Genomic DNA, 26,902 nt, shown 5'->3' with positions numbered 1-26,902 from the left:
TCTTACAATCAACTAAATGTACAAACATTCACGCACATTCATACAAAGGAAATATAATACATACGCACAGAATCCTGCTTCCCGAGAACAGACAACCTGCTCCACTACAGAATTATAACATACACCAACTAAGCAAGCTTTCTTTGCCCAGTTCTTCAAACAAGCTCAGAGAATACCTATGACTCCTCCCGCGATAAGCTTTAACGGAAATCCTTATAGATCCCTGGGACTTAAGACCAGAGTTTCACAGATAACCTTCACTATCATACACACTCCTTATATACCAGAAATATCTAATAGTAACATACGACGATGTCACTGATTCCGAACCCAGACAATGTGACGCGCAACTTCGATTGTCACACGTTATTCCTTACAATTCCGTCTTTCCCGAGAGCAGCATTTACTTCCCTCTGCCCTACTACGGAACTGCTACAGCTTCCAAGTTCCAGAAGCACTACATATAACTCAACATTACGACTCCAACATATAGTATTAGTACATATACCAACATTAATCAATAAAAACAATCTTATCTAATCAAGACAATCATTAAAAACCATCAATCTCTGCTACCAGGAAATTGATAGAGATCAGGGTGTGTACAATATTCCCACTACCACGGATAGAGTAATCTCACAGTTACACGCACATGCATACATCATACGCTAGGGCCCATTTCACTAACATACGCTCAAATACTCCACCAGCAATAAAACCTGTGAAAGGAAAACACTCCTAAACACCCTGCATCTATATCGAGGTCGATAAGACCTGGTTTTTTGTGACTGTCCCTAAGCATAACCTATACAAAATATACAACAATAATCAATAATGCAAACTCAATAATTGACAAGAAAGAATATCCAACACCATGTTTAAAATTATATTGCTTTATCTAAAATTAGTCAAAGGAAATCAATCAGAGTAAATCATTTCTCATAGTTACCTATTCTAGCTAAATGTCAGAACGGGTCAGGACAAGTCTCTCGGTAAATGTCTCTCAAGACGAAGTCCCTTCAGCATCAATCCTCAGCAACGCAGATTCGATACGCAGCAAAGGCAAAATGGCAAGTGGCAAATGGGGTGGGGTGAACCCTCTCTAAGCTAACAGTTTTTATAATAAATTGAACAAAGGAAAGATACATAAAAAAGTTGTAATGTCCGCTGGACCGCTGAGCAGAGCGAGAAGGAAAGGATGTAACATTGCTACATTTGAGAATCTCCGCTCAGGAAAAGTACACATAGCAAAAACTACGGAACAGGAACCAAGAAAATAAAACATGTATCACAATTATCCTGCTTCTCCTCGCCCATCGAGCCACAGTTCAGAGTTTCCCTCTAAGGCTCCTTTGTTTCCCAAGGCTGCCAAGGACACTTTCACTTCTCTTGGAGAACTCCCAAAAACTGCTGCCATCCTCATGGAAAGTTTTCGACAAGGACCATGGTCAGTTAGCTTCAGGACCATTTCCAGCAGGGGTCTCCCTCGTCTCAGTTTTCAAATTATAATCACAGCCAGGCTCACTTTTCAGCCATCTTTCCCAGGCCAACATAGGCCTCAATAGACCATCTTAATTAAAAGAGACAAAAACAACGTTACTACAGCATAGTGATTAAACAGTGTTAACCCCACTAATACCCTTATGTGTATGCATTTATCTAGCACTTGCAACATGGAAAAGCATTAATTCGAAAAGCGTTTTGTGCTCAAAAATAAACAGCACATAGCAACGTTTAAACATGAAAACGCATTTAACTCGCGTATTATTATCAGTCAGCACATTTAAGCACACTCACGTGTAACCCTCTCTTGTTAGGACAAACGGATTGATTAATATAAACACACTTGCACAAGACAAATAATTAATTATTAATACTTTAGTACAACGAATAGACATGCCAGAGCTTCAAAAGCCCCAGAATTTTCAAACTGAAAACTCTGCTCCAGCATGAGCACTTATGGAGATGGCTGAGACATGTAGACCTAGGATTTAGGAGATCAATATTATAGCCTTATAGCCGCCGTAGCGGGCTACACCGGCTGTTAAAGGCCCGCTGCAGCGTTAAAGGCCCGAGCCGAAGGCGAGGGACTTTAACTAACGCAGCGGGACTTTAATAGCGGTATAGCCCTGCTACGAAGGGCTATAAGGCTATTAGAACATTCTGCCACTAGAGGGCAGAATGTTCTTACAAAACGAAGCCTTCAGGGAGCACGAGGGGATTGAAATCCCCTCAGGCTCCCTGAAGTCTTTGTTCACAGCCAGAGCTGTGAACAAAGACACATTGGAATGTTGGAGCTCCGGGCTTATACCAGCCATTATAAGCCCGGAGCCCTCCATTGTTTTCAATGGAGTTTCCAACATTCCAATGTTCTAATATCTCTTATCAGATCCATTTGTGTTTTTAATCTTACCTAGGACTCCCATCATTAAACATGGCCTTAAGTGGTGGGAGACCGTAAGATTATTTTGCCATCTTGATCCCTGTTAAAACAAAAACCTGCTCCGCTGTAACTCCTGCATCGTAGCACACCCAGATGCATTAGGTGTCTTGGGTGGGAACCCTATGATGAAGAATAACTAGTGTTAGAGGGTGAGGGTTTATTTAAAAACCTAAAGGGTTTCCAGACTTGTGAGTGAGGGGCATCGCAGGATTTAGAATGTCGGTAACGGGGTCTCTTTCATTGTTCGTTATATTCGATAGGCGAGTAAAACAAACTTTTACTCTTCTCACTCTCTTTGTTACTCACTAGGATGTGATAACAACAACAAAATATACAATTGAACATTTTGAGGCTTGTGTCTTATAGCCAGTGATTTAAGACCTTGTCATTCACTTATTAGATCAGACCAGAGTATTGCCTTCTCACAACTTCTTTTTGTCTGTTGATATATCTTTCAGTCTCCTATTGTGGTTTTGCATTGCATGCTTAAAACACTACTCCAAAGAGTACACTAAGCCATTGCAATTTTTGTCCCATTCAATTCTGTATCTCATACATGCACTGCCTAGAAGGTCAATGTTGTTTTATTTTAATTTTTCACTGTTACAAGTTATTTTTTTTTTAATGCTCTTGCCATGGCTCAAGTGCAAGCCTGACCCCAATATGGGTTCTTACTCGACTTTTATTTAATACATTGGATGGCCATCTTGGGACCAGGCCTTCCCTAGTGCTAAGCAAAAGGCTTGTAAGTTAAGTATTCCCTCCTTTGCTTTCTAATGGTTTTGTTCATGTTTGCTTTATATGAATGGTTTCAATAATATGTTCTAGAGCTTATTTCTGTAAAATTGAATAACTTGCGCAGCGCCTTATATTTATCTGTATCCTACAGCCTTTTCCTGCTGTTTCATCATCTTTCCTTTTACTTTCCTTTATCCAATCACTTCAACTCTATTCTTTTTCCTCCAATATCATTTTGGTGATTTTTTTCTATGAACTCTTCGCATTCTAGTGTGTGCATCTGATGTCCTTTGATTACTTTTTCTCTGAGTTCTTTCAAATATTTTGTCAGTGCCATAAGCCTCAGCCTATAATCTTGTTTTAGATTAGTTCAACATGTGAGGAAAGAAGTGACATCTGTTGCTGGATTGCAGCAAGTCAGTCATATACCCTAAAACAATGGTTCCCAAACTGTGCGCTGTGGCTCCCTGGGGAGCCGTCAAACCTAGCCAGGGGAGCCGTGCGCCAAGTACTTTAATGCATTTAATGTTGAAGGGTCTGTTGGCTTTAGTTAAACTAATCAGACTTAAACGCATGATGTTGATGATTTGTTAGTTATATAGTAGTAGTACGTGCACAGCCAGGATATGGTCAGTCTTAGTTTTAAAGAATTTTTTAATTCAGTGCCGCCTGGGTATCATTCTCCGAACATGAGTGACATCATGAAACACACGGGCTGCATTCCCAAAGACTTGGGATATGTCCCCAGGGCTCTGTTTGGTAAATTCCTCCACAGAGGTTAATACATTGTTGTATATAAATAATCAAATGATACTCCAGATGTTGTTCCAATTTGCTATATTGTTTGTTTCACAACATAACTTGTCTTGTTGATTTCACAATATCTCTTGTATATTCGAAACAACTACATTTCCCAACATGCACGTTGCTTAATCAATTCAACTGTCCCAATGCATTTCGGCCAATGATGGCCTTCGTCAAGGGAATATCTGGAAATAATATGAAAATACGCTACTCAATAGTCAGGCTTGAGATGAGAATATATTAGTTGGTGGGTATTTACAATGTGCCATGCGAAATTTAAAGTGGTGTTGGTAAGTGTTTATAATCACGTGTTATAAATGGGTTATTTGAGAAATCAAGGGATAGAAAAGTAGCAACACAAGTGTCAGCCACCGTACATAAGTTGAGTATGACGATAACATCATGCGGGTAAAGCCGGGTGGATTATAGATGTATTTCCGTGATACGCGCGTGTTATGAAAAGTGACAATCGATGTATAAATATATTTCCGTGATACGCATATGTTATGAAAAAGTGACAATCTTTAAATCCAAAGGCGCAAATCTAACATCAAGTAAAAACCCATGAAATCACCGAGGTACAAAGCTGAAAGAAAAACTTCTTTGAACTTACTCGTGCATGCAGTGTAGATCCTTTACGGGACGACGTGTGATCCGATGTTCAAGTCTCGCGGTATAGACCCGCGTTAGTGAATCTTATTAGCCGTTACGTCGGTGACGTGCAGTGATAAACAGGAATAATAGAAAATGGACTAAAGTTTAAAGCCCAAATGTAGGTGGCTGAATTCAAAAGGTGAAACCTTTATTGCCCAAGCTAGTAATACATGCTAGGTTTGTGCTCTGCAGCAACGCATAGATTTGTGTGGTTGAAGAATTGTACGTGAAAAAAGTGTTAAACATAATGAAACAATCAATATATTGCAACAAACAAATGAATTAACGCTGGTTGCATTAATAATAATATCGAAGCAGAATAGGTCTGACACTATCTCTGTGAAATTGTTCATTATAGGTAACATTGAAACTCCATCCGGTTATTCATGCCATCAGGTTTTTAAGAATTTAAGAAATTAATCCAATGATTTTCTCTCTGTCTGATGTAATTATGATTCATTTTTCCTTCTCTTCTCTCGATGTTTTCCAGGACACAAAACCTAAGCTGGCTGATGTTGTGGCCAGCCTCGATAAAATGGGTCGCTACTGTAGATTTCAATTGTCTGGTTCTTATGTTGCTTTTATGTTCATTGACTCTCACTTTCAATTTTCTTTCCGTTTGACCCACATATACTTTACCACATGGGCATTTGAGAAGATAAATAATGTTCGTGGAGTCACATGTGGCATTGACTTCAAGTTGGATTTTAAATCCTCTCATGGGATGCGTGATAATTGCTCCTGTGAGTACGTTGTGACAGTTATTACAGTTCCAACAGGGAGTGGTCCCTTTGTAGGTTTCGGGAGCGTTATCTATCCTTGTATGCTTGATGATTTCACCAAGGTGTCATCCACGAGTATATCCAAACAAAGGTTCATGATTAAAAATGTTGTTAAAGTCTTGCTCTAATTTCAAAATTGGCCAATGTCGTTTAATGATGTTTTTATATTCTGTGCTCATTGTAGAGTATTTAGAAACTACAGTTGTACGATTTTGACTGGTGGTAAGTGTAAGGTTAGGTGTGTCTTGTCGTGTTATTTGACTACGTTGTTGGGCTGTTTCCAGCAGTTCATCCGGGTAGTTGCGTGCCTTGAACCACTGCATCATGTAATATGTCTGTTCTTCTTGTCGTTGTGAGTTCGAGACGATGCGTTTCACTCTTAATAGTTGTGAATATGGTAGGTGGCGTTTTAGTGATGGATGATGAAAGCTACCAAAATGTAGGGTATTGTTTCTATCAGTTTGGTTTTCTGAATAGATCTGTTTCAAATCCAGTGACCTTTTTCGTAATTCTTACATCCAAAAATGTTATAGATTGCTCTTGAATATCATGGGTGAATTGTATTCTCCCATCAATTTGGTTGAGTTTGGTGAGTTCATTTTCTAGTTGAGAGGCTGTTCCATTCCATAAAATGAAGACCTCATCAATGAATCTTACAAACAATTTCAGGTGTTGTTTCCAAATGGTGGATGAAAGTATATGGGTTTCTTCAAAGACGCTCATAAAGAGATTTGCGTACGAAGGAGCTGCACAATTGCCCATGGATGTTCCTGTCTTTTGCAAGTACCATTCTCCATTCCGATTAAAGTAACTGTGCATTAAGGTATACTGTAACAGTTCCATCAAAAAGAGTTTCATATCTTCCTCATAATGGCTGGTTAGTAATGCTTGTTCAATTGCCTCGATTCCAAGTTGGTGGGGAATAGGCGTATATAGAGATTGAGCATCGATGGTGCATAATAGTGTCATATCAGTTTCAGATATTTTTACTTGGCTGAGTTTATTTTAAAAAAAATCAGAAGTCGGGGGTATCGCGCTTCCAGACATTCGACGTTATTATTGGGCCACTCAGTTGAGCGCGATTAACCATGGTGTATATGGTCCGGCGCTGAGCCCCGGCTTCGCCATGGACCGATGGTTGCTACGAGGGGGTAATTACCACAGAGGGTTGTACTCGAAGTCGTTGGACTTAACTCTTACGGGGCCCACCAGGGTGGCCGTGCATGTATGGAAGGTGGCGACGGATTCACTGGGCTGGAAGGGTAAGCTTACCCTTGCCACCCCTCTGTTTGACTCCGATATTCTGGGGAAGCTTTGGCATACAAAAGGGTTTGAGAAATGGGACCTGATCGGCATATCCAGGGTTGGAGACCTTTTGGTTAAGGGTAGGATAAAGTCATTTGAGGAGCTGCAGAAGGAATACGAGCTAGGGAGCACGGAGTTCTTCCGATACGCTCAAGTGTGCCACGCTTTGCGGTCAGTCCTTGTAGAAGGGGAGAAGGTGCCTGAGTCCTCTCTGTTAGAGGACCGGATCCTGGATGGCCATATGCCAGAGAGTACGATCTCGCTCATTTATAAGAAACTAATTAATGTTCGGGCGGATCTTCTTCTAGGGTTGCGCGATCAATGGACCAGGGATGGCCTCGAACTCGATGATGAGGATTGGCAGTATGCAGTTTCTTCTCCCAAAGAGGTCGCGATCCCCGCGCGCCTGCGGCTGGTGCAGCTTAAAATACTCCATAGGGTCTACGTGACGGGGCCCAGGCTGGTCCATATGGGTTTCTCTGAGGAGGGCTTATGTAAGAGAGGCTGTGGTATGGTGGGCACCTTCCTACATATTATTTGGGAATGCGGTGCGATTATGGAGTTTTGGAAGCGAATCCACGATGTGATGGGGGAGGTGACGGGCATCGTCATGCAGCCTGAGGCGCGGTGTTGTCTCCTGATGTTTGGGGTCCTACTGACCACGACGTGGCACAGACTCAATGGGTGACCCTAGGGAACATGGTAGCCAAGCGCGACATCGCTCGTCTGTGGGGCTCTACTAGGCCTCCTACATTGACAGCGTGGATGGAAAACATGGATTGGAGCATGTTTAGGGAGAAGACAGTGTATTGTGCTCGAGGGCGCCCTACGAAATGGCACTCTGTATGGGGGTGATGGAACCAGTACAGAGGGGGCATATGCCTGCCCCCAGACCCGGACCCGCCCGACGAGCAGCTTTCCCCTTAGCTTTTTTTTTTTTCCGGCTTTGTACTTCTTGCTGGTATGTGTTTGTCTTCTTGAGTCTCTGACTTCCCCTCTTTTCCCTTGCTATCGACCTGTGTCTGTTGGACGAAATGGGGCTCGCTCCCCCTGATGGGAACCCTTTTTATGCTTTCAGTACTTATCGCCTTGCTTGTGTTTAGGTTTGGGTTTGTGTTTATTTAAAACTGAACCTTTGACTCTCCTGTCAGTGAAATGTGGACGCTCGCATGTGTTGTGTTTCTAAAGCTGCCGTACCTCCGGGTTGTCGGCTGAATAGCTGTGTCACTGATTTAAAAGAATAAAGGTTTTTGAAAAAGAAAAAAAAAAATCAGAAGTGTCTTTAATGAAGGTACTCATTTAGGTTTTGTGTCCTGGAAAACATCGAGAGAAGAGAAGGAAGGATTAATCATAATTACATCAGACAGAGAGAAAATCATTGGATTTGTTTCTTAAATTCTTTAAAACCTGATGGCATGAATGACCGGATGGAGTTTCAATGTTACCTATAATGAACAATTTCACAGAGATAGTGTCTGACCTATTCTGCTTCGATATTATTATTATTAATGCAACCAGCGTTAATTCATTTGTTTGTTTTAATATATTGATTATTTCATTATGTTTAACACTTTTTTCACGTACAATTCTTCAACCACATACATCTGTGCCTTGCTACAGAGCACAAACCTAGCATGTATTACTAGCTTGGGCAATAAAGGTTTCACCTTTTGAATTCAGCCTCCTACACTTGGACTTTAAACTTTAGTCCATTTTCTATATTTCCTGTTTATCACTGCACGTCACCGACGTAACGGCTAATAAGATTCACTAACGCGGGTCTATACCGCGAGACTTGAACATCGGATCACACGTCGTCCCGTAAACGATCTACACTGCATGCACGAGTAAATTTAAAGAAGTTTTTCTTTCTGCTTTGTACCGCGGTGATTTAATGGGTTTTTACTTGGTGTTAGATTCGCGCCTTTGGATTTAAAGATTGTCACTTTTTCATAACACGCACGTATCACGGAAATGCATCTATAATCCACCCGGCTTTACCCGCATGATGTTCACATTGATTGTCACTCTTTTACAACATGAGCTCATCACAGTTGTAACCCACCCGGCTTTACCCGCATGATGTTATCGTCATACTCAACTTATGTACGGTGGCTGACACTTGTGTTGCCACTTTTCTATCCCTTGATTTCTCAAAAAAAACATTTATAACACGTGATTATAAACACTTACCGGCACCACTTTAAAGTTCGCATGGCACATTGTAAATACCCACCAACTAATATATTCTCATCTCAAGCCTGACTATTGAGTAGCGTATTTTTATATTATTTACAGATATTCCCTTGACGAAGGCCATCATTGGCCGAAATGCATTGGGACAGTTGAATTGATTAAGCAACGTGCATGTTGGGAAATGTAGTTGTTTCGAATATACAAGAGATATTGTGAAATCAACAAGACAAGTTATGTTGTGAAACTAACAATATAGCAAATTGGAACAACATCTGGAGTATCATTTGATTATTTATATACAACAATTTATTAACCTCTGTGGAGGAATTTACCAAACAGAGCCCTGGGGACATATCCCAAGTCTTTGGGAATGCAGCCCGATGATTTGTTAGTGACATGCCTAAAGCTGTAAACATTGTGCTTTAATTGATGGCATGTCGAGGGAGATTACCTCCATATTTCACTGGATCCCCACATTCCAGTACTTCCAAAGTAAGCGAAGGTGCCTGGTTTATTTTGTTAGACTCGTTAATAGTTTCAATTTTTTTTTTCTCTCAAATGCAATTTACACCAATACAAGTTATCAGGAAAGTACAGTTGTCCTGTCTATTAAACACGCTAAGTATTATTAAGTATTGACATTTGTACTGGAATCATAGGTACTTCCAGTACACATTTATTTCAGTACACACGCATTTCCAGACAGGCCTACTCCTTGAGCACGGGAAGTAAAAGGCCATATACTGCATAATTCCAACATTTGGAAGCAAGAAAGAGGGACGTTTAAAAAAAGAATATGTCAAATTTATTTTACTTGCATTGATTTCGAGGCACTTTTGGGGAGGAGACAAAAATAAAGCTGTATGTGGTTTAAAAAATCACGAGTCACCCTGGTGAGACAGGTGTGTTAGCACATATGACATGGGTAGCAATGGAAGTGCATGCAAATATTCTACAAGCGCAGAAACACTTTGGCAATGGGGCTACATGCAAATGGGTGCTATCTAGCACTGTAAGTGGGATAAAAACGTTTGAGAGGGTACTCTAAAAAAGGCATGGGCAAAGAAGTGTAACTAGGAATATTTTATTAAAGGCGCCACCGTAGTAATACGAAACACCCTGCCTATATGATTATAATACATTCATCAGCTTCATCCCAATTATTGTCAGGAAGAAAAATGAAAATACTCCTGATGCCGGGCTTACATCCCCCCCCCCACCCTCCAAAAAAACTAACAGTGGGGAGCTACGGGCAATGGCCAATCGGTCAAGGGAGCTGCGGGTCGCAAAAGTTTGGGAACCACTGCCCTAGAATGTAGGTGTATAATGACGGTAGAGAACGAGACAAAAGATTTGTGTAAGTTGCAGTTAGATGAGAGGAAAACACCAAGTGAAAATGCCAGGATGAGGGTGCAAAGTACAAAAAGGGAGTGCCCCAAGCTGCTGAAAAGGTGAACTAAGAGGCTCTGTCACACCTACTGCCACTTCATCGTTCCCAGAGGGACATTTGTGTTGTGTCTTATTTGATACTTGTGCTTTACGGTTTGTGAGGCCAGGGAAATGTGAATTTACTATTTGCTTAACGGATCAAACGCAATCTAAAATTGTGAAGATGGCAGAGAAGACAAGGAGGCACAGGATGTGAGGGACAAGGCAGTGGACTCTGAGAAAGAATTAGGAGAAGAGTAAAAGCTCAGAGGGAGTCAAAAAGAGAGGGAGCAAAAGGATGGAATTGGTAAAGGTTCAGGGAGGGTGTAATGCCAACATCTTAGATTGAATCATAGATGGATATGGCAGGAACAGAACAAGAGATAAACAAGCATTGGCATAGCCAATAGGTCTCGCCTTTGGGACCTTATGTGTTTAGCCATGCAACAGTTGCATAACTAAATACTTATAAGGTCCCAAAAGCGAGACCTATTGGCTATGCAAAGCGGCCATGAAAGTGCGATTGCGATCACAATCAAACATCAAAGCGGCCGCAAAACCGAAAGTAATGGCGGCAAAGCGCGGCGCTCGCGCACATGCACTGTGGCTCTAGGCTGGCCTGGTAGCACTTTTTGGATCCCTCTCAATAAGTCTCGCCAGACCAGCGCATGCGCTGGGTCAGACGAGACCTAAAAAATGCTAAAGAGTTGGCAGAGCAAAGGTACAAGTGGGTCATAGAAGTTGAAGAAAAAATTATTTACGTGCGAGACAAACCAATTAATAGAGACGGATTGAATGGTGGAAGCTGCATAATGGAGATAATAAGGGGCTGGTAAGAGAAGGCTTATGGAATGACATACAGGAAGGGGATCGGCCTAGAAAAAAACCCTGGATTTGGATAGAATAAGGTAGCGAAAAATAGAAAGGGATGTCAGAGAAGGAACATGGGAGCGGATGCGGGAGACTGAAATGAGACATAGTGAAAATGATCTAGGAAAAGAGCAGGGATGGATTGAGAATGCTGCTAGAGAGAACTGAGGTATAATAGAGTGTAAAAGACAGATTTAAGTGGGCATTTTACAAAGGAGATTAAGAATGGAGGGAATGTCTTTCTCTGACTCCTCTTTACAATAAACGACAGAACATGGTTTCAAGCTTTTATCCTCTTCTTTCACTGCTCATTTCCATTTCAGTGACATAAGAAATATAAACACCAACATCACAGAGTCTGCCATTGGGGGACTGAGCCTTCCAGTGATGGCTGGAGGTAGCTTAGATGAAGAGGAACGTGAACGACTAATGACCAAGGTGGAGGATCTGGAGCAGGAGATCAAGGAATTGCAGCAGCAATTGGCTGGTCATCCCACTGCAAAGGGCAGAAAGCGTGTGCAGCGTCCCTTCGACTTCAGTGCCCATTCGCGGCGGCATGTGGCCCTAAGGATTGCCTACCTTGGTTGGGGATATCAGGGTTTTGCCAGCCAGGAGAACACATCTAACACAGTGGAGGAGAAGCTATTTGAGGCGCTAACCAAGACACGCCTGGTGGAGAGCCGGCAGACTGCAAGCTACCACCGGTGTGGGCGAACAGACAAGGGTGTCAGTGCCTTTGGACAGGTCAGTATGACAAGGATACCTGTGACAGTGCAGAAAATGCTCCATTTGATCATTCCAGTTATCCTCCAAATTACTGCTAACCTGTGCAGAATCCTGAGTCGCCTATTCTTGATTTGAATCCGAGTAACTGGCAGGGATACCAAAGCTTTGCAAAGCTTTTAGTTAGATTCTTTTTATGGGTTTTTTCTTCAGTGGGAACAGTGGAGAACTGCCAATTACAAATGTGTCTATTATGGCTTCTACAGTATTAGCCAGGGAGACTGAAAGCTTAAATAAATAAACAATGACAAATGCATTAAACTATTTAATGGTACCCCTTAAGTCTGTCTGAAATTACATGATGAGTCCCCCCTATACCATACAACAAATATTTATTGCGTAGAGCGCTTCCAGTAGGTTCCAAATTAAAGAGCAGATGACATCTAAAAAATAAACATAATGAAATCTGAAGTCTGCGAACATCTCAGTAGACGCTTGCAAAATGTGATTGTAGAAGGTGATTTAAGGTGGAGCCTGAATGCAGAATCCAAGTCCCAGGAGCACAGTAGAGAAATGCTTAGCTGGGATTTAGATTTTTCCAGTTTGTGTGCCTTTTTTTGGTCATCTTTGATATATTGTCAGTGCATCTCAGCTGCTTTTGAATACTTAACACTTGGGGAAGGATAACAAGGGAGAGGAATTTTCCAGAAGCTGGTTGAAGATGACCTTGAGTAAAGACAAGCTCATTTGCTTGGCAGAAGAGATGGATTTTCAAGCCTTTTCTTTGCTAAAGTCTGCCTTGGGGCAAAAGGTCACAAGGAGAGAGGTCTAATGGAAGGATGTTTCAGAGCCAAATGCCCTTCCAATGAAGATTTCTGGAATAGTTTTTCATGAAAAACGTATTTCATAGTAACTAACCTTGGGTATCTGGTCATTTGCTATGGGCGCATCTTCAGTAGTCTGGAGTGTGGACATTGGGTTTAAGCAATGTTATTAACTTGATCCTCTGCTTCAGTGGAAGCATGATCCCCCAGGTGAAATTCTTGGGCAGTCTCAAATCAAAGATACTGTGGACCACATAGTTCTGCTATTTGGCCAGTGGCAGAGCGGTTTTCCTGATCACCAATCCAGGATGTGATGTGGAAGAGGCCGACTTCAAGGAGCAGAACAAGGTTCTGTTTCCTGCTGGTATAGCAATATACCCCACGGTAGAGAATTCCTGTGAATGTAGGATATGTTTGCGTAGAATGAGAGCCTTGTAACTTTTATCAGCAATGTGGAAGAGTGTTCGTGCCTCTGGTGACCAGTGGATGGAGGTCATATATTTGACTCCTGAGTTCTGAATCGGAATGGGTACTGCTTTAAGCAACAGTATAGTTGGGCACAGGCCTAAAAAAATCTACATGCCCACTCGCTATGGCAAGTCAGATTTTATCCGTGCGAGCTATATTTAGGACCTGTTTGCCCATTCTGGCGTGCTGACAAACAGGTGTTCTGTTCTCTCACAAACTGAAGGAGAATTAAAGATGCCTTTAAATCTTGTTTTTATCTTGTCACATTTATTCTGTGTTCAGGGACAGTTTCTTTCTCTGACTGCAAAGTCTGATGATTTTGTTAAAAGTAAACTAACAAATTTGCTGAACAAAAAGTGTAAAATGAAAGGCTAAAGTATGTCAGTTTTATTCTAACACATTTAAATAGCTTTAAAGTGAACTGTACAAACATTTCAAAATCAATTTCAGTAGTTATGAGAGCCCTTGTTTTGTAATTTTGTGTGATTGGAAAAAATATATATTTTAATAGGATGAAAAAAAATCTGAAAACTTTACTTGGTGATGTGCAAATGATAAATATGTTTGTTGAAACTCAATTTCCACAGATTATTGTTAACACACTATATAGTTTTATAAGTAAAACTGCATATTAGTGGGAACGGTTTTGGCCATTTTAATGGCAAATGTGCAATCTGTAAATAACAGCACACTACCGCCTCCTGCTTTAGTAATATATTTATTAAAAGTGAGTTTTTAAAGATGAACTGAGAAACATTCCTGCCCCTGCCCTGATGGTAATTCTATTAGTGAACTAAGAGACAAATTAGGGGTCATGTGTACCCAGTATACGGGCTAGATTTTTATTAGTCTATTAAATCAAACCAAATTGTTTTTTGTACAGTGCTCTCATATGTGATAATTAAGAAAAATGTGTTTCTGCAACAACAACAACAACATTTGCCTAGAAATTTATAGGTCGAGTAGATTATTCAAGTTATTAGACCTGCAGTTCTAGTAACATTTTTGTGATTTTTCTAGGCCTGGGTAGGGTAGATTTAGGAACTCCAGCCCGGATAACATTTCTGCAATTGGTGTGTCAAATGTGTTGAGCTTGGGATGAATAGTGTTTGTGATCTGTGTTTATGTTGACAACCCCTCCCTACCTGCTACGTTCCTATGTTTAATCTGTCTAAATGGGTAGGAAGCTTAATCGGCATCACAGGTTCAGCTGTCTCAAACTCATACCCCTGTAGTAACCATTAGGAAACTCATCTCCAACAATTCTGCAAAAAAGTAAAAACTTGGATCTTTTCCACATAAATGGACTTAGTGAGCGGATCAGGTAGTTTATTCCAGGTAGATAATTTCTGAGAACCAAGACACTCTGTAAATGAGTGATTGTACACTTTATAAATACCATTAAGTAAATACATAAACACTGATGCTTGAGAATAATATGTGTGTGATAAGTGAAACCTAGCGATTTTCCGTTGTTGGGAGATTCTTCTAGAGGGTAGACTAGCACTGCCCCAGATTGAACTGTTAAATGTAAGGCACCTGAGTCATGGAGAGCTTGTTTCAGGGAATATTTCTTATCCTTTTGAGGTGCTCATGTAATGTTGTTCTCTTTTTGATGTCCACATTCATGACATAAATTAAATTAGTGGTTTAATATCCTGCTTATATGTTTCAGTACATCACAATTTCTTACTTGAAGCACAGTTTGTCATTCTCAGTGGAATCATAGGTTCTGACTTTGGTAAATCTGTAGTCCATTCGATTGTGTTCTTGAATTGATGTGCCGATTATTTCCTGACTTGTTGTGTAGGTTATCTCCCTAGACCTCCGCTCCGCTGTGTCAGAGGGGAAAGGTGTTAAGCCATGCGAAGGAGCCCAAAAGACAGACCAGAATGTCACCGAGATCCGTTACGCCCACATCTTGAACCGTGTGCTGCCTCCAGATATTCGAGTATTGGCCTGGGCACCAGTGGAGCCGGAGTTCAGTGCTCGCTTCAGCTGCTTACAGCGGACATACCATTACTACTTCCCCTGCGCTGACCTGGACGTGGTACTGATGAACGCTTCAGCGCAGCGTTACGTTGGTACCCATGACTTCCGAAACCTGTGCAAGATGGATGTTGCCAATGGGGTGATGAATTTTCAGCGCACAATACTGTCGGCGAAGGTGGTGCCTGTGGCAGGAGAGGGTGGACCTTTTCAGCTCCACAAGTTTGAAGTGACTGGACAGGCATTCCTTTACCACCAAGTGCGGTGCATGGTGGCGATCCTTTTCCTTATTGGGCAACGGCTGGAGGAGCCCAACATTATCAACGAGCTTCTGAATGTGGAGAAGCACCCATGTAAACCGCAGTACAGGTGAGTCCCATTGCCCATGTTAGGGCTACTGTCACCTTGCTCACCCCTTGGCCGGTGAGTCCCACTCTCTATCCTCTCATGTGGAACAGTACTTCCTCCCCAACAAGCAAATGGATGGCTGGGAGGGCACCCTTCTCTTATCGCAGGTATGCCTCCCCATAAAACCTATAATAAGGGTGTGACCACCTCTGCATGGCAGTTATCCTCCCCTCTCTCAGACAGTACAGTTTAATCTTCCACCGTACAGCAGTAAACTCACCCCACAAACCCTAGTGCAGGTGACCTGTTTTTCCTCACACTGCTATAGACAGCGAGCTATCTCTCTGAAGACCCACAGAGGTGAGGCATTTCACAATACCATGGTAAACTTCAGCACAGGTGAGATCTCATGCTGCCTAACTCGCTACAAACCAGAACTCTTCTCACAAACCCTGCACAGAAAAAGGTTCCCTTTTCCCCAACCCAAACTTCAAAGATCACAGCCACAAATGAAGCCAATGTAAATTATGCTTGGTAGCTCCCTTATTGATAGCTCATAAAATGCTCTTTAAATTATTCCTCCCCTTCCATTTAAACTAAGGCATAGGTGACAGTTCCCAGGTATGCTTTCCCTCAACTCACTACCCTAGTACAAATGGGATCTAGCTATCTTCCAAACCTCCCCCAAACCCTGCTCACCCCACCACAGCACTGCTGCGTGCAAAACTGATGACTACTACTAACTCTTCTCTTCCTCTGTTGGATTTCCGAACTGCGGTCCATGTCACTCTTATCTTGCTACTTTGCCTGCTGGATCTAGGTGTACCTATTGCTCAACAGTCCCCCCCCCCCCCCCGAATGACCCTGTGTGGTTCAGTCTTTGGATTTGGGCATCCATTTCTTTGGTTCTCCAAAGCCATGGGTCTCCTCTCTCTTGAAACAACTCCATGGGCCGCCATCTCTGCAAGTTGCACCAGCGATCTTTTCCCGGGGTCACTTAGTCCCCCTTTGATTTCATAATATTGAACACAGTCATCCACTTCCATGACAGTGTTCCCTAATACTATTCTTAATTCTTTCAATAGTATGGCTATAGAGTTACCCCTCGTTCTGTATGACTGCGAGTTTAAGGATGTGCAGTGGATCTACGAGGCAGACGTCCAGGAGTTTAATGTGACACATCTACAGCAGCTCTGGGCAAACCATGCAGTGAAAACGCATCTTATATACAACATGTTACAGGGGCTGGACAACGCCTCTATCTCTTCAAGTGCAGGTACTGATACGCTGTCATGCAGAATGTTAGAGGGCTGGATGATGCTTCCATATCTGTTATGTTATGTGTATTTGTGTGCACACTATCACCCAAAGGATATGCTGCTGCCTAGCATGTCTGATTGCCTAACCGCTTAGGGCGAGGGGGTGATTTGAAGAGCTAGTTCTTCTGTTTGTTGCTAGAATCAAGAAGAGAGGAGGAGGTTCTGATGTGCAGTGGGAGGTTGTTTCACGCTTTAGGAGCGATGTACAAGAAGGCCCGACCTCTGCGTCTGTTAATTCGTTGTATGTGTGCGAGTAAGTGGCCAGCAGAACGGAGGTGTCTGGGTGGTTAGTGGAAGGAGATGCTGCTGTTCTTGTACGCAGGTTCAGGTGAGACTGGATTACTCCTGTTCTGGCTATAAATCTAAAGTCTGTCCTATGAAATCCTTCTTCAAAGACACGAAAAGCACACACTTGCCCATAAACACGTTGCCTGTTCTGCATAATCCATAAGGAATTTGACTCTCTGTTGCTTTTCAGCTTTATAGTGTGCAGTTCTTTCCAAAATAGTATAAGGTTTATATTTTATATCTCCATAAGTAAATTGCAAAAGGAAAGGCCTATGTGCTATCTGGTAGCATAATATTGCAAATTAAGCATACAGATATCAACACGTATACAAATGCTTTGGGGATGCTGTACAGCATGACTAAAACCATTGGCAAAGCCAATATGTCTCAAAGGCGAGATCTATTGGCTTTGCAGGTGTTTGTTGAATATGTTCAGGGCTGCAAATACTAAGAATTTAAAAGCAAATCATCAGTCGCATATATTTTCTTGTGCAGACCACCATTTCTTTAGGCATAAACCCAGCTTTGCATTTATAATTTTACTAAAGGAGAGATTTCAACATGCCTATTCATGACTAATTGTAAAAAAAAAATTAGGCTATGGAATCTTAAAAGGACCAACATAATACAAGCATGGTATACTGTTTGTGCTTATTCAGGTGGAAACAATGAGAACCTTGTCAGCGCATGATGAAAAAACATCATGTCCTAAACAAAATGTTCACCCTACAAAAGTACACATAGAAGAAAATGTGGTGCAACCTTCATCCAAACAGTAATGTTTTTTTTGTGGGAAAAATTATGAGAGAGTAATTATGTAACCGCAAAAAGCAGAACATCAACCAAGCAGTTGCAGAGCGACCCTTGACCCTGTTGTAGGCAGGTCGCTCCCCACGCCGCACAGCTCCACCTGTTGTGCCCGTGTCCCTTGCTCCTAACTCTCGTTGCTGCTGCGAGTTCAAGGCCCTCCTCCACCCGCAGGCTCCCGCCTGCGCCTCATCCCTGTTGGCCCAGTGGTGAGCCGTAAGTATCTGTCTGCTCGCTCTGTCCCTTGTCTGTATTCTTTAATCCTTTGTATTTGTTAGCTGTAATTGTACTGTATTTGTATTGGTAATTGTGCTGTAGTCTTTCTTCTGCCCCTGTATTCGTTCTCTGGCTGTTTCTCCCCTTCAGCCCTTCCTAGTGTTCTCAGACTCTCCTGCCGCTGCGGTCCCGCAGCCCTCGAACACCCAAACGCTCCCGCCTCCCAGCTGCCCTTCCCTCCCACCTCCCCTTCCTATGGTGGCCGCGCGCAGCGGGCGTGCCGAAGGCGCGCCTAAGGCAAGCCCGACGGTGCACGTCCGTGCCTGGACCACACCCAGCGCCAGGCCCCCACGAACGCCATAACACCCGATGCCGCTACGACGCCAGCACGCACTCAACACCGGCCGATCACACACCTGCTTCCGGGCCACCCCGAAGCGGACCCATGGACCCTTCTCTTAACGGAACTGCCACTACACCAGCCTCCAAACCACCACCACGCCCACCGGGGTAGGTCGCAACAGCCTCCGATGCCTTCTACTCAACACCCGCTCTGCCCGCAAACACGCCATAGAACTCTGGGAGCTACTCGACTCCACCTCCCCAGACGTCGCCTTCCTGACGGAGACCTGGATGAACCCCTCCTCGGCACCTGACATCGCCATAGCCATCCCTGACAGCTACAAGATCACCCGCAGGGACCGCACCAACAGAACAGTGTAGGAAGGTAGATATCTGACTATGGTTACCCCCAACTTTTTGCCTAGTGTCTAGCTGGTTTTTCGACTTAGTTGGCCTGAGATCCTGCCATTCAGGGTCTCAGGCTGTCTGCTCTCTTTAAAATGGACTCCATGTACCCTAGGTACATAACCAATTGGTAAGGATCACCTTATTGGACCCTGTACAGTGTACCATAGGTACCCAGGGCATAGGTGTACCCTAGGCCTCCCAGGGGCTGCAGCATGTATTATGCCACCCCTGGTCTGGCCTTCCAATCAGACACAACTGGCTGATCACTCAGCTGGGGCAAGGTCGTGTAATCACCCCTTGCTTAGATATAGTATGCCTATATCTACCCTTATATATAGACACATGTGTACCTATCAGTCACTCCTATGGCAGGCCTTAACAATCCTGGAGGCAGAGTGCTTGGTAACATGTGAGATGGTGCTCTAGCATGAGCTGAGCCTGTCTGCAGCTTTCGGAACCATGTCCTTATAGCTGTTCTATGATATAGCCTACCATATACTCTTAAAGTGCCTTATAATCTTAAACGGTTATGGTAACTATGGTTGGGCTGTATCAAAACATGTCGTGTAAGGTGTCTAACACTTTGGAATAATACCCCCATACCATTTCTGGTGATGAGGATATTATTCCTCCATTCTAGAGGGAGAGACATGTTAAAATCCTACTTTGCTGTGTAACCTCTGACCAAAGCCTCAGCATCACAAAATGGATGCTGCTGCCACAGACACAAGTCTGACCTCCTGCTGCTGGGAGTGATCCCAGCCAGGGAGGCCTGGACAATAGGTTTCCTGCTTGGGGAGGTGCTAGCACCTCCCCAGACAGCCTTTAGTGTATTGGGGCAGGGTGGGCTGAAAGGAATGAGACATGCCTGGGGCACACAAGGTGTTCCTTGCATAGTCCAGTTCAAACCGGCGCTGGGGCACTCCAGCCCCAGCTCTGGCGCGAAACTGGACAAAGGGAAGTGGGTGTAACCACCCCCCTCCCAGGTCCCACCCATAAGGCGTGACCTAGCAGGTATCCCAGCCCCCCAGATTAGTATAAGAGTGGGAGTTGGGCCTCAAGACTTTAGATTATCCTGAACCTGCAAAACTGAACAGAAACTCTGGACCTTCGACATTCGACGAAAGAAGAAGACTGAAGAATCTCCCTTGTAGCCAAGGAGTGGCTACCCTGTGCAAACAGGCACCATCAAGAGACTACCCTTTGCTTTGTGAAACGTTCGACGAGGAACCGACTACAGAGCCCGACCAGAGCCTTGATTTCCAGACTTCTCCGACCCTCATCCACATCTGCAGCAGAGCTGAGATCCGTGGAGGCGACGAGCGACGTGGGACCGGCTACCTGGGAAAAGTGGCTAGTAACTTACAGCGCAGCTTCTGAGGTACCCTCGAAGTTGTGCACCGGGGATTGAGAAGCCCCAACCCCAAGCACCAACTGCACCGAAGACCAGCCCCCCACACTCCACGAGTCCTGCGTGGGGCCCTTCAGCATTTTCCTGCTTGCCGCGTCTGTCCGGTTGCTTGCCCGCTGGCTAGTGGCCTTTGTGACGACGCTCCCTGAAATCTTCTGCGCTGGTTTGGCTCCTCCAGACTGGCTCCCGCTTCTCTGCAAAGAAGAAGCACCCCAGACCTTCCTGGTCTGCACCAGAAGCAAGTCCCTTGTTCTTCGTGGGTTCCGCTTGCCAAGGCTTGGTGAGTCCTAGTCCAACTTCGACGCCGCCGACAGCAAGAGCCTTCGTGGGACAGCTCGCCTCCTGGTCCTGGTCGTCCTCGACGCTTCCTGGTCCTCCTGGCTGCAGCGACAAGCTTCACCTTCACCTGCAACTCTTCACGACATCGCCTGGTTCCTTCCTGGTTCCACGTGGTCACTGGCTAGTGACCGTGACTCTGTCCCTTCTGCTTGCAGGTTTCTTCTCTTCTTGATCCCAGCCTTGGGATCCACCGGACACTCTCCCCTGACTGCCTGTCAGCATCTTTCTTCAGGCATCCATAGGAGTCGACGACGAAAACGACGCATCTTCACCCCTATGCACCCGCAGCCTGTGGGCTAGGTAACTTGGGTACTCCGGTGCTCATCAGGATAGTGACTATCCTTGTGTCTAGTTTTCAAGTCTCAACTTCCTAGCTACTCCGGAAGTGTCCTAAATCTATCTATTTCTAAACTGTAATATTGCTATTGACTTTTACGCATTACGCGTGAGTGTTTCCACTCTGCACACGAATCCCGTGGGCCTCCCACTTCCTAACTAACGCTAGTGTAGTGTAGCCCCAGCGATTCCCTAGGCCTAGGCCTATTCTATTTCCGTGACAGTGGTTCTTATACCACTTATTTAGTATATGGTTTGCGTGGCCCCTAGGGCCTAACTGTATTACTTACCTGTGTGACTTACTGTATGCATTAATAAGACTGTGTTGTACTTACCTCTAAACTCATAAAGAGTACTGAGGGTTTGCTTAGAATAAATACACTTTATTTTATATATATATCTGTTGTGGTGTCCTTTCATTTGGTATTCAAGGGATTATATATGGTATCACAGCTGGCTTCACATGCCATTCAGAGTTTAGCCTAAGACTGCTCTTGTCCATGCTACCACTAGGATAGCTGGTCTATAAGGTTGACTTTACAACCAATCACCATAAGGGTATTTGGACTGATATAAGGTGTACACTATAACTAGTGACATCATACATCAGGCCAACTTCTCACAAACAGGAGGAGGAACCTCGACCAGCACCGACGACACGCTCATCACCACCAAACACCTGCACTTCCAGATCCACACCGACTCCAACACCACCCTCGGAGGAACCCTCCTCTACAGACCACCCGGCCCCCGGCCGCAGTTCAGCGACTCCATCGCCGACTTTGTAAGCACGCACGCCCTTGCGTCCACGGACTACATCCTTCTCGGAGACCTGAACTTCCACCTCGAACACCAACAACAGCAACTCCACCACCCTGCTCGACAACCTTGCCAACCTCGGACTCAAACAGCTCGCCACAACTCCCACCCACTCCGCCGGACACGCGCTTGACCCCATCTTCTCAGCTAGCAACCACGTCACCTTCAGCCACACCACCGAACTCCACTGGACCGACCACCGCTGTGTCCACTTCACCTTCGAGAAGCCTACCACGCACCACCGCACACAACGGGCCCCCCACCGCAGCTGGAGCAAAGTCACCGAAGACCAGCTAGTCACCACCATCGCCCGAAACCCACCAACGCACACTACCGCCGCCCTCAACCTCAGGCAATGGATCGACGACTGCGCCAACACTCTCGCCCGATCAAGAAACCCTCGAACAGACGCACCGACAGAAAAGCCATCTGGTTCACCGCCGACCTCCAGGCATCCAAGTAGGCTCGAGAAGAAGTGGCACCGCGAACAGATACCAGACAGCAACACAGCCTACAAGAGCGCCATCCGCAGACACCACCAACTCCTCCGTACCGCCAAAAGGACCTCCTTCAAAGAGTGCATTGACAACAACGCACACAACAGCCAAGAGCTCTTCAACATCGTGAAGGAACTCTCCAACCTCAGTTCCAACTCCAACGACATCCTGCCATCACAAGACCTCTGCGACTCCCTAGCCACCTTTTTCCACCGCAAGGTCGCAGACATCCACGACAGCTTCAGCAACCAGGCCCCCCCAGACACAGACACCTCAGACTCACCGCCCCCGCAGCCACATCGACATAGACCCCCTGCTTTCCTGGACCCACGTCAACGACGAAGACACCATCAAAATCATGAGCACCATCCACTCCGGTTCTCATTCCGACCCCTGCCCACACCACATCTTCAACAAAGCAAGCTCCACCATCGCACCCCATCTCAGCAAGATCATCAACAGCTCCTTCGAGACCGCCACTTTCCCGGAGAGCTGGAAGCACATCGAGATCAACGCCCTACTCAAGAAACCCAAAGCTGACCCCAAGGACCTCAAGAACTTCCGGCCCATCTCCCTCCTCCCGTTCCCTGCGAAAGTCATCAAGAAGATCGTCCACAGGCAACTGATCTCCTTCCTCGAAAAGAACAACATCCTGGACCCGTCCCAATCCAGATTCCGCAGCAACCACAGCACCGAAACAGCCCTCATCGCCGCAACCGACGACATCAGGGCCATGATGGACTACGGAGAAACCGCCGCCCTCATCCTCCTGGACCTCTCTGCCGCTTTCGACACTGTCTGCCACCACACCCTCCGCACACGCCTCCACAACGCAGGGAGCCGCGACAAAGCACTGGACTGGACCACCTCCTTCCTCACCGGCAGAACCTAGAGTGTCTGCCTCCCCAATCCAGTCTAAAGACACCAAGATCATCTGCGGCGTACCCCAAGGATCATCCCTCAGCCCGACACTCTTCAACATCTACATAGCACCGATCACCAGATCGCACGACCTCAACATCGTCTCATAGGCCGACGACACCCAGCTGATCCTCACCAAGGCCCCCACCACCGCCAAATCCAACCTCCACGAAGGAATGAAGGCCATCGCCGAATGGATGATGATCAGCTACCTGAAACTGAACTCGGACAAGACGAAGGTCCTCATGATCGGATCCACCCCCTCCGCCTGGGACGACTCATGGTGGCCAGCCGCACTGGTAGCTGCACCGACGCCCACTAACCATGCACGCAACCTGGGAGTCATCCTGGACTCCGCATTGTCAATGACCCAGCAAGTGAACACCGTCTCCTCCTCCTGCTTCAACACCCTCCGCATGCTCCGCAAGATCTACAGATGGATCACCACCGGTACCAAAATGGCAGGCACCCAGGCCCTTGTCAGCAGCAGACTGGACTACGGCAACGCTCTCTACACAGAAACATCAGCCAAACTCCAGAACGCCTCTGCACGCCTCATCCTCGACATCCCCCGCCACAGCCACATCACAGCCCACCTGAAAGACCTACACTGGCTCACCGTCAACAAGAGGATCACCTTCAAGCTCCTCACCCACGCTCACAAAGCTCTCCACAACACCGGACCAGCTTACCTCAACAAACTACTCACCGAACCGCCAGCTTCGCTCCGCCGACCTCACCACCGTCCCCCGCATCCGTCGAGCGACCGCCGGCGGCAGATCGTTCTCCCACCTCTCCTCAAAAAAACCTGGAACACCCTCCCCATCCGCCTACGACATACCCAGGACCTGCTGGCCTTCAGGTGACTCCTCAAGACCTGGCTGTTCGAGCAGTAGCAGCACCCCCGCCGCCTCCAGCGCCTTGACACCCTCACAGGTGAGTTGTGCGCTCTACAAATGTACTGATTGATTGATTGAAGCAGTTGTAAGCAGAATGACTTGTAGGGACACAAATGTAGCCCTGTGTGCTTGGACGACCGAGTAAAAATAGTTTTCCATATGCTGTTCAGTGGCACACTGTAAACTACAGAGGGCGTGGGGTTTCACAATTTCAATGGCCATTTTAGGAAAAGTGGCAGATTTGAGGGACTGCTTCAAATGCTGAAGGTTGCTTTTATCAATCTTATTATACACTCCAAGCATTTTTTGATTTGGCCGATGCATGAAACAGTAGATGGTTGGAGTTGTTGTCTTTGATGCCCCAGAACCCCTTGATGTATGGTTCTAGATGCTATAGAAATATACAACATTGATGCTGCAAAACGATCTGGTTCTTCATCAACTAAACACATTTGTGTTTTCATTTATTCTTATTATTGTGAAACACTTTTTCCTCCTCGGGTCTGCTTCTAACTACTGTCGTGTAGTTCTACAAATCTATATAGGATCTGTGCGTTCAGACAATATAAACTAAGGGATTGGTGTCCAGACTGATTCCAGACACCCCCAGAAGATATGTTAGTATGTAGACCAGCTAGCTCACAGTGCCACTATGAGCCCCTCTTACCAAGGAGCAAATAACTTCTGGCAACTATCGAACATGACAACTCTGACCCCTCAGGGATCGTGGGAACAGTACCGTATTTTTCGCTCTGTCGCTCGTGCTCACTTTGTCTCAGGGAGCTATACAGCATAAACGGTGGGGACGTTTTCAATAAGCATTTATTGAACCAGCTTCATTCAAGTATAAAATACGTGTGCTGCAACAACAATGAGACAGAAACAGATATATATGGTTATAGGCACCAGCAGAGTAAAGAAAACGTTGAATTCTACCATAGTGCTAAAACAATTAATATATGCAGGCATATAGATACATGACAGTAACAATGCGTACTCCTAATATGCAAACCTTAACTAGATGTACCTAAGTGTACCTAGCATGTGTGTATGTGTATAGCCAAGAATCCCCTTAGGACAGAGCTAACCCCATTACCTGATGTGGGAGAGCGAAGGACCACAGCTTGGTCTCAAGAGGAACACCCGGTGAGGGATTGCAAACCATGGCGTGCTGGAGTGTCTGCGTGCAGGGACCTCAGCATCTCGCGTCAGCATGGAAGTCTTTCTCCTCCTGGTTTGCCCAGCGAAGATGGGGTTCTTATATGAAAGAAGCGTACCCTCAGGGTTTCTACCTAGCCTAGATGTGTACTATGGGCATGTCGGCCAAGGATGACGATATTGGTGACCATTCTACATAGTAATTGTTCTTAAAATGGTAATCCTGCTGTGATACTGAGAATCCTCATGCATAATAAATGAGGCTAGATTTTGGAGAAAACCACATGACATTTATTCAGCACCTAACTAGGTAAAAGGTCACCCATTATGTAGAGCAATGGTACGACAAATGTAGGTAAAGGGTCGTGCAACTACCCAGGCCTATATTGGGGTACATTAGGGTTCATAACACTACCTGACTTCACCTCTGTGCTTCTGCTGCCTTTGGCTTTTTGCCAACCAATATGTTGGCACCTAGGGTCTCTTTTGGACCCATTCGGGGCAGCATGACCTCAGTTCACTGGCTGCATGTTTTAATATATTTGAAAGACTTTCATTACAACCAGTCTTGCTATGAAGCACCTGGTAAGAGACACTCCTGTTTACAAAGCCTCATTCTTCATCTTTGAATTCAGTTTTCATTCCATTGGTTTCTCATTGGACAGATCTGATATGCGCTGCCTCTCTTTTAGGTGCCACAGGGGAGGTGGAACCATTGGTGCCATGGAGAGACTTCCAGCCCCCTCTTTTGAACCAGGTCAGCGCTTTCATCGAAGGTGTGAAGACGAGGACCTACAAACCCCTCCTGGAAAGACCCCGTTGCCAGGGGCTGGAGTCACGCATCGAGCATTTCGTCCGCCGGGGCCGCATCGAAGCACCAGAGAGCAAGAGCCAAAAAGCAGAGGACACTAAAAATGGTGAGGAGGAACAACCCCAATCACCAGAGCCAGCTATCAAGAGAGGCACACAGACGCCAGAGCAAGCTTCCAAGAGAGTTTGTTTGAAAACAGTCATACCTTCCTCCCACCAGGACTGACTCTGTCTGGTGGTTAGACTGTTTTTTTCCACTAGGAATTCTAACAAGCGACTCTATGGCCAGCTCTGAGAGACATTTAACTATGTATCCAGCAATGACTGGTGTTTATTTGGGACAGTCTGATCACTGTAGCTGACTGGTCTCGTTTTCATAAGGTATGCTGATGAGGAAATGTCGTTTTTTTAACTTGATTTACAGCCGAACATCCCACATTTCAGGAAACCTGTAAATACTATATTGTAAAAGGTGCCGGAGTTTTTTTTAAATAAATGAAATCCTGATTTGTTTATGGTGAGTCTATACAAAAACATTTTTAAGTGTCTTTATTAATTTTCTTGAAAGACAACCAAGACATTGATATGTTACTCTTATTTATATACAGGCAAAATGTGACGAGCTGGGAATGCCTCCCCAGCTGCTTAAAAAAAGACATTATAAGTCTGGTGCAATAAATAAAATTATGTTTAGCATTGCAGATCGAACACGTTTGGACTTCCGTGCAAGTATATCACAGTCTGGTGTTCATAAACTCCC

The 26,902-nt window shown here is 44.9% G+C and overlaps 1 protein-coding gene across 1 annotated transcript in view; it reads left to right on the top strand.

Moving 5' to 3' along the window:
* Positions 1–26,655, top strand: part of PUS3 (pseudouridine synthase 3) — a 42,622-nt gene extending 15,967 nt beyond the window's left edge. Inside the window, exons 2-5 of the mRNA XM_085618427.1 lie at positions 11,544–11,964; positions 15,046–15,593; positions 16,658–16,848; positions 26,025–26,655. Of these exons, the coding sequence (XP_085474553.1) occupies positions 11,608–11,964; positions 15,046–15,593; positions 16,658–16,848; positions 26,025–26,368 (1,440 nt within the window). The 5' untranslated portion in view covers positions 11,544–11,607 and the 3' untranslated portion in view covers positions 26,369–26,655. The remainder of the gene's footprint in view (positions 1–11,543; positions 11,965–15,045; positions 15,594–16,657; positions 16,849–26,024) is intronic.
* The last annotated feature ends 247 nt before the right edge of the window (positions 26,656–26,902 follow it).

The sequence above is a fragment of the Triturus cristatus genome, chromosome 7 (assembly GCF_964204655.1).
Source record: "Triturus cristatus chromosome 7, aTriCri1.1, whole genome shotgun sequence".
In the NCBI taxonomy this organism is placed as follows: domain Eukaryota; kingdom Metazoa; phylum Chordata; class Amphibia; order Caudata; family Salamandridae; genus Triturus; species Triturus cristatus.
Note: the sequence above shows the minus strand (reverse complement) of the source record. Positions and strands in the feature narration are given on the sequence as shown.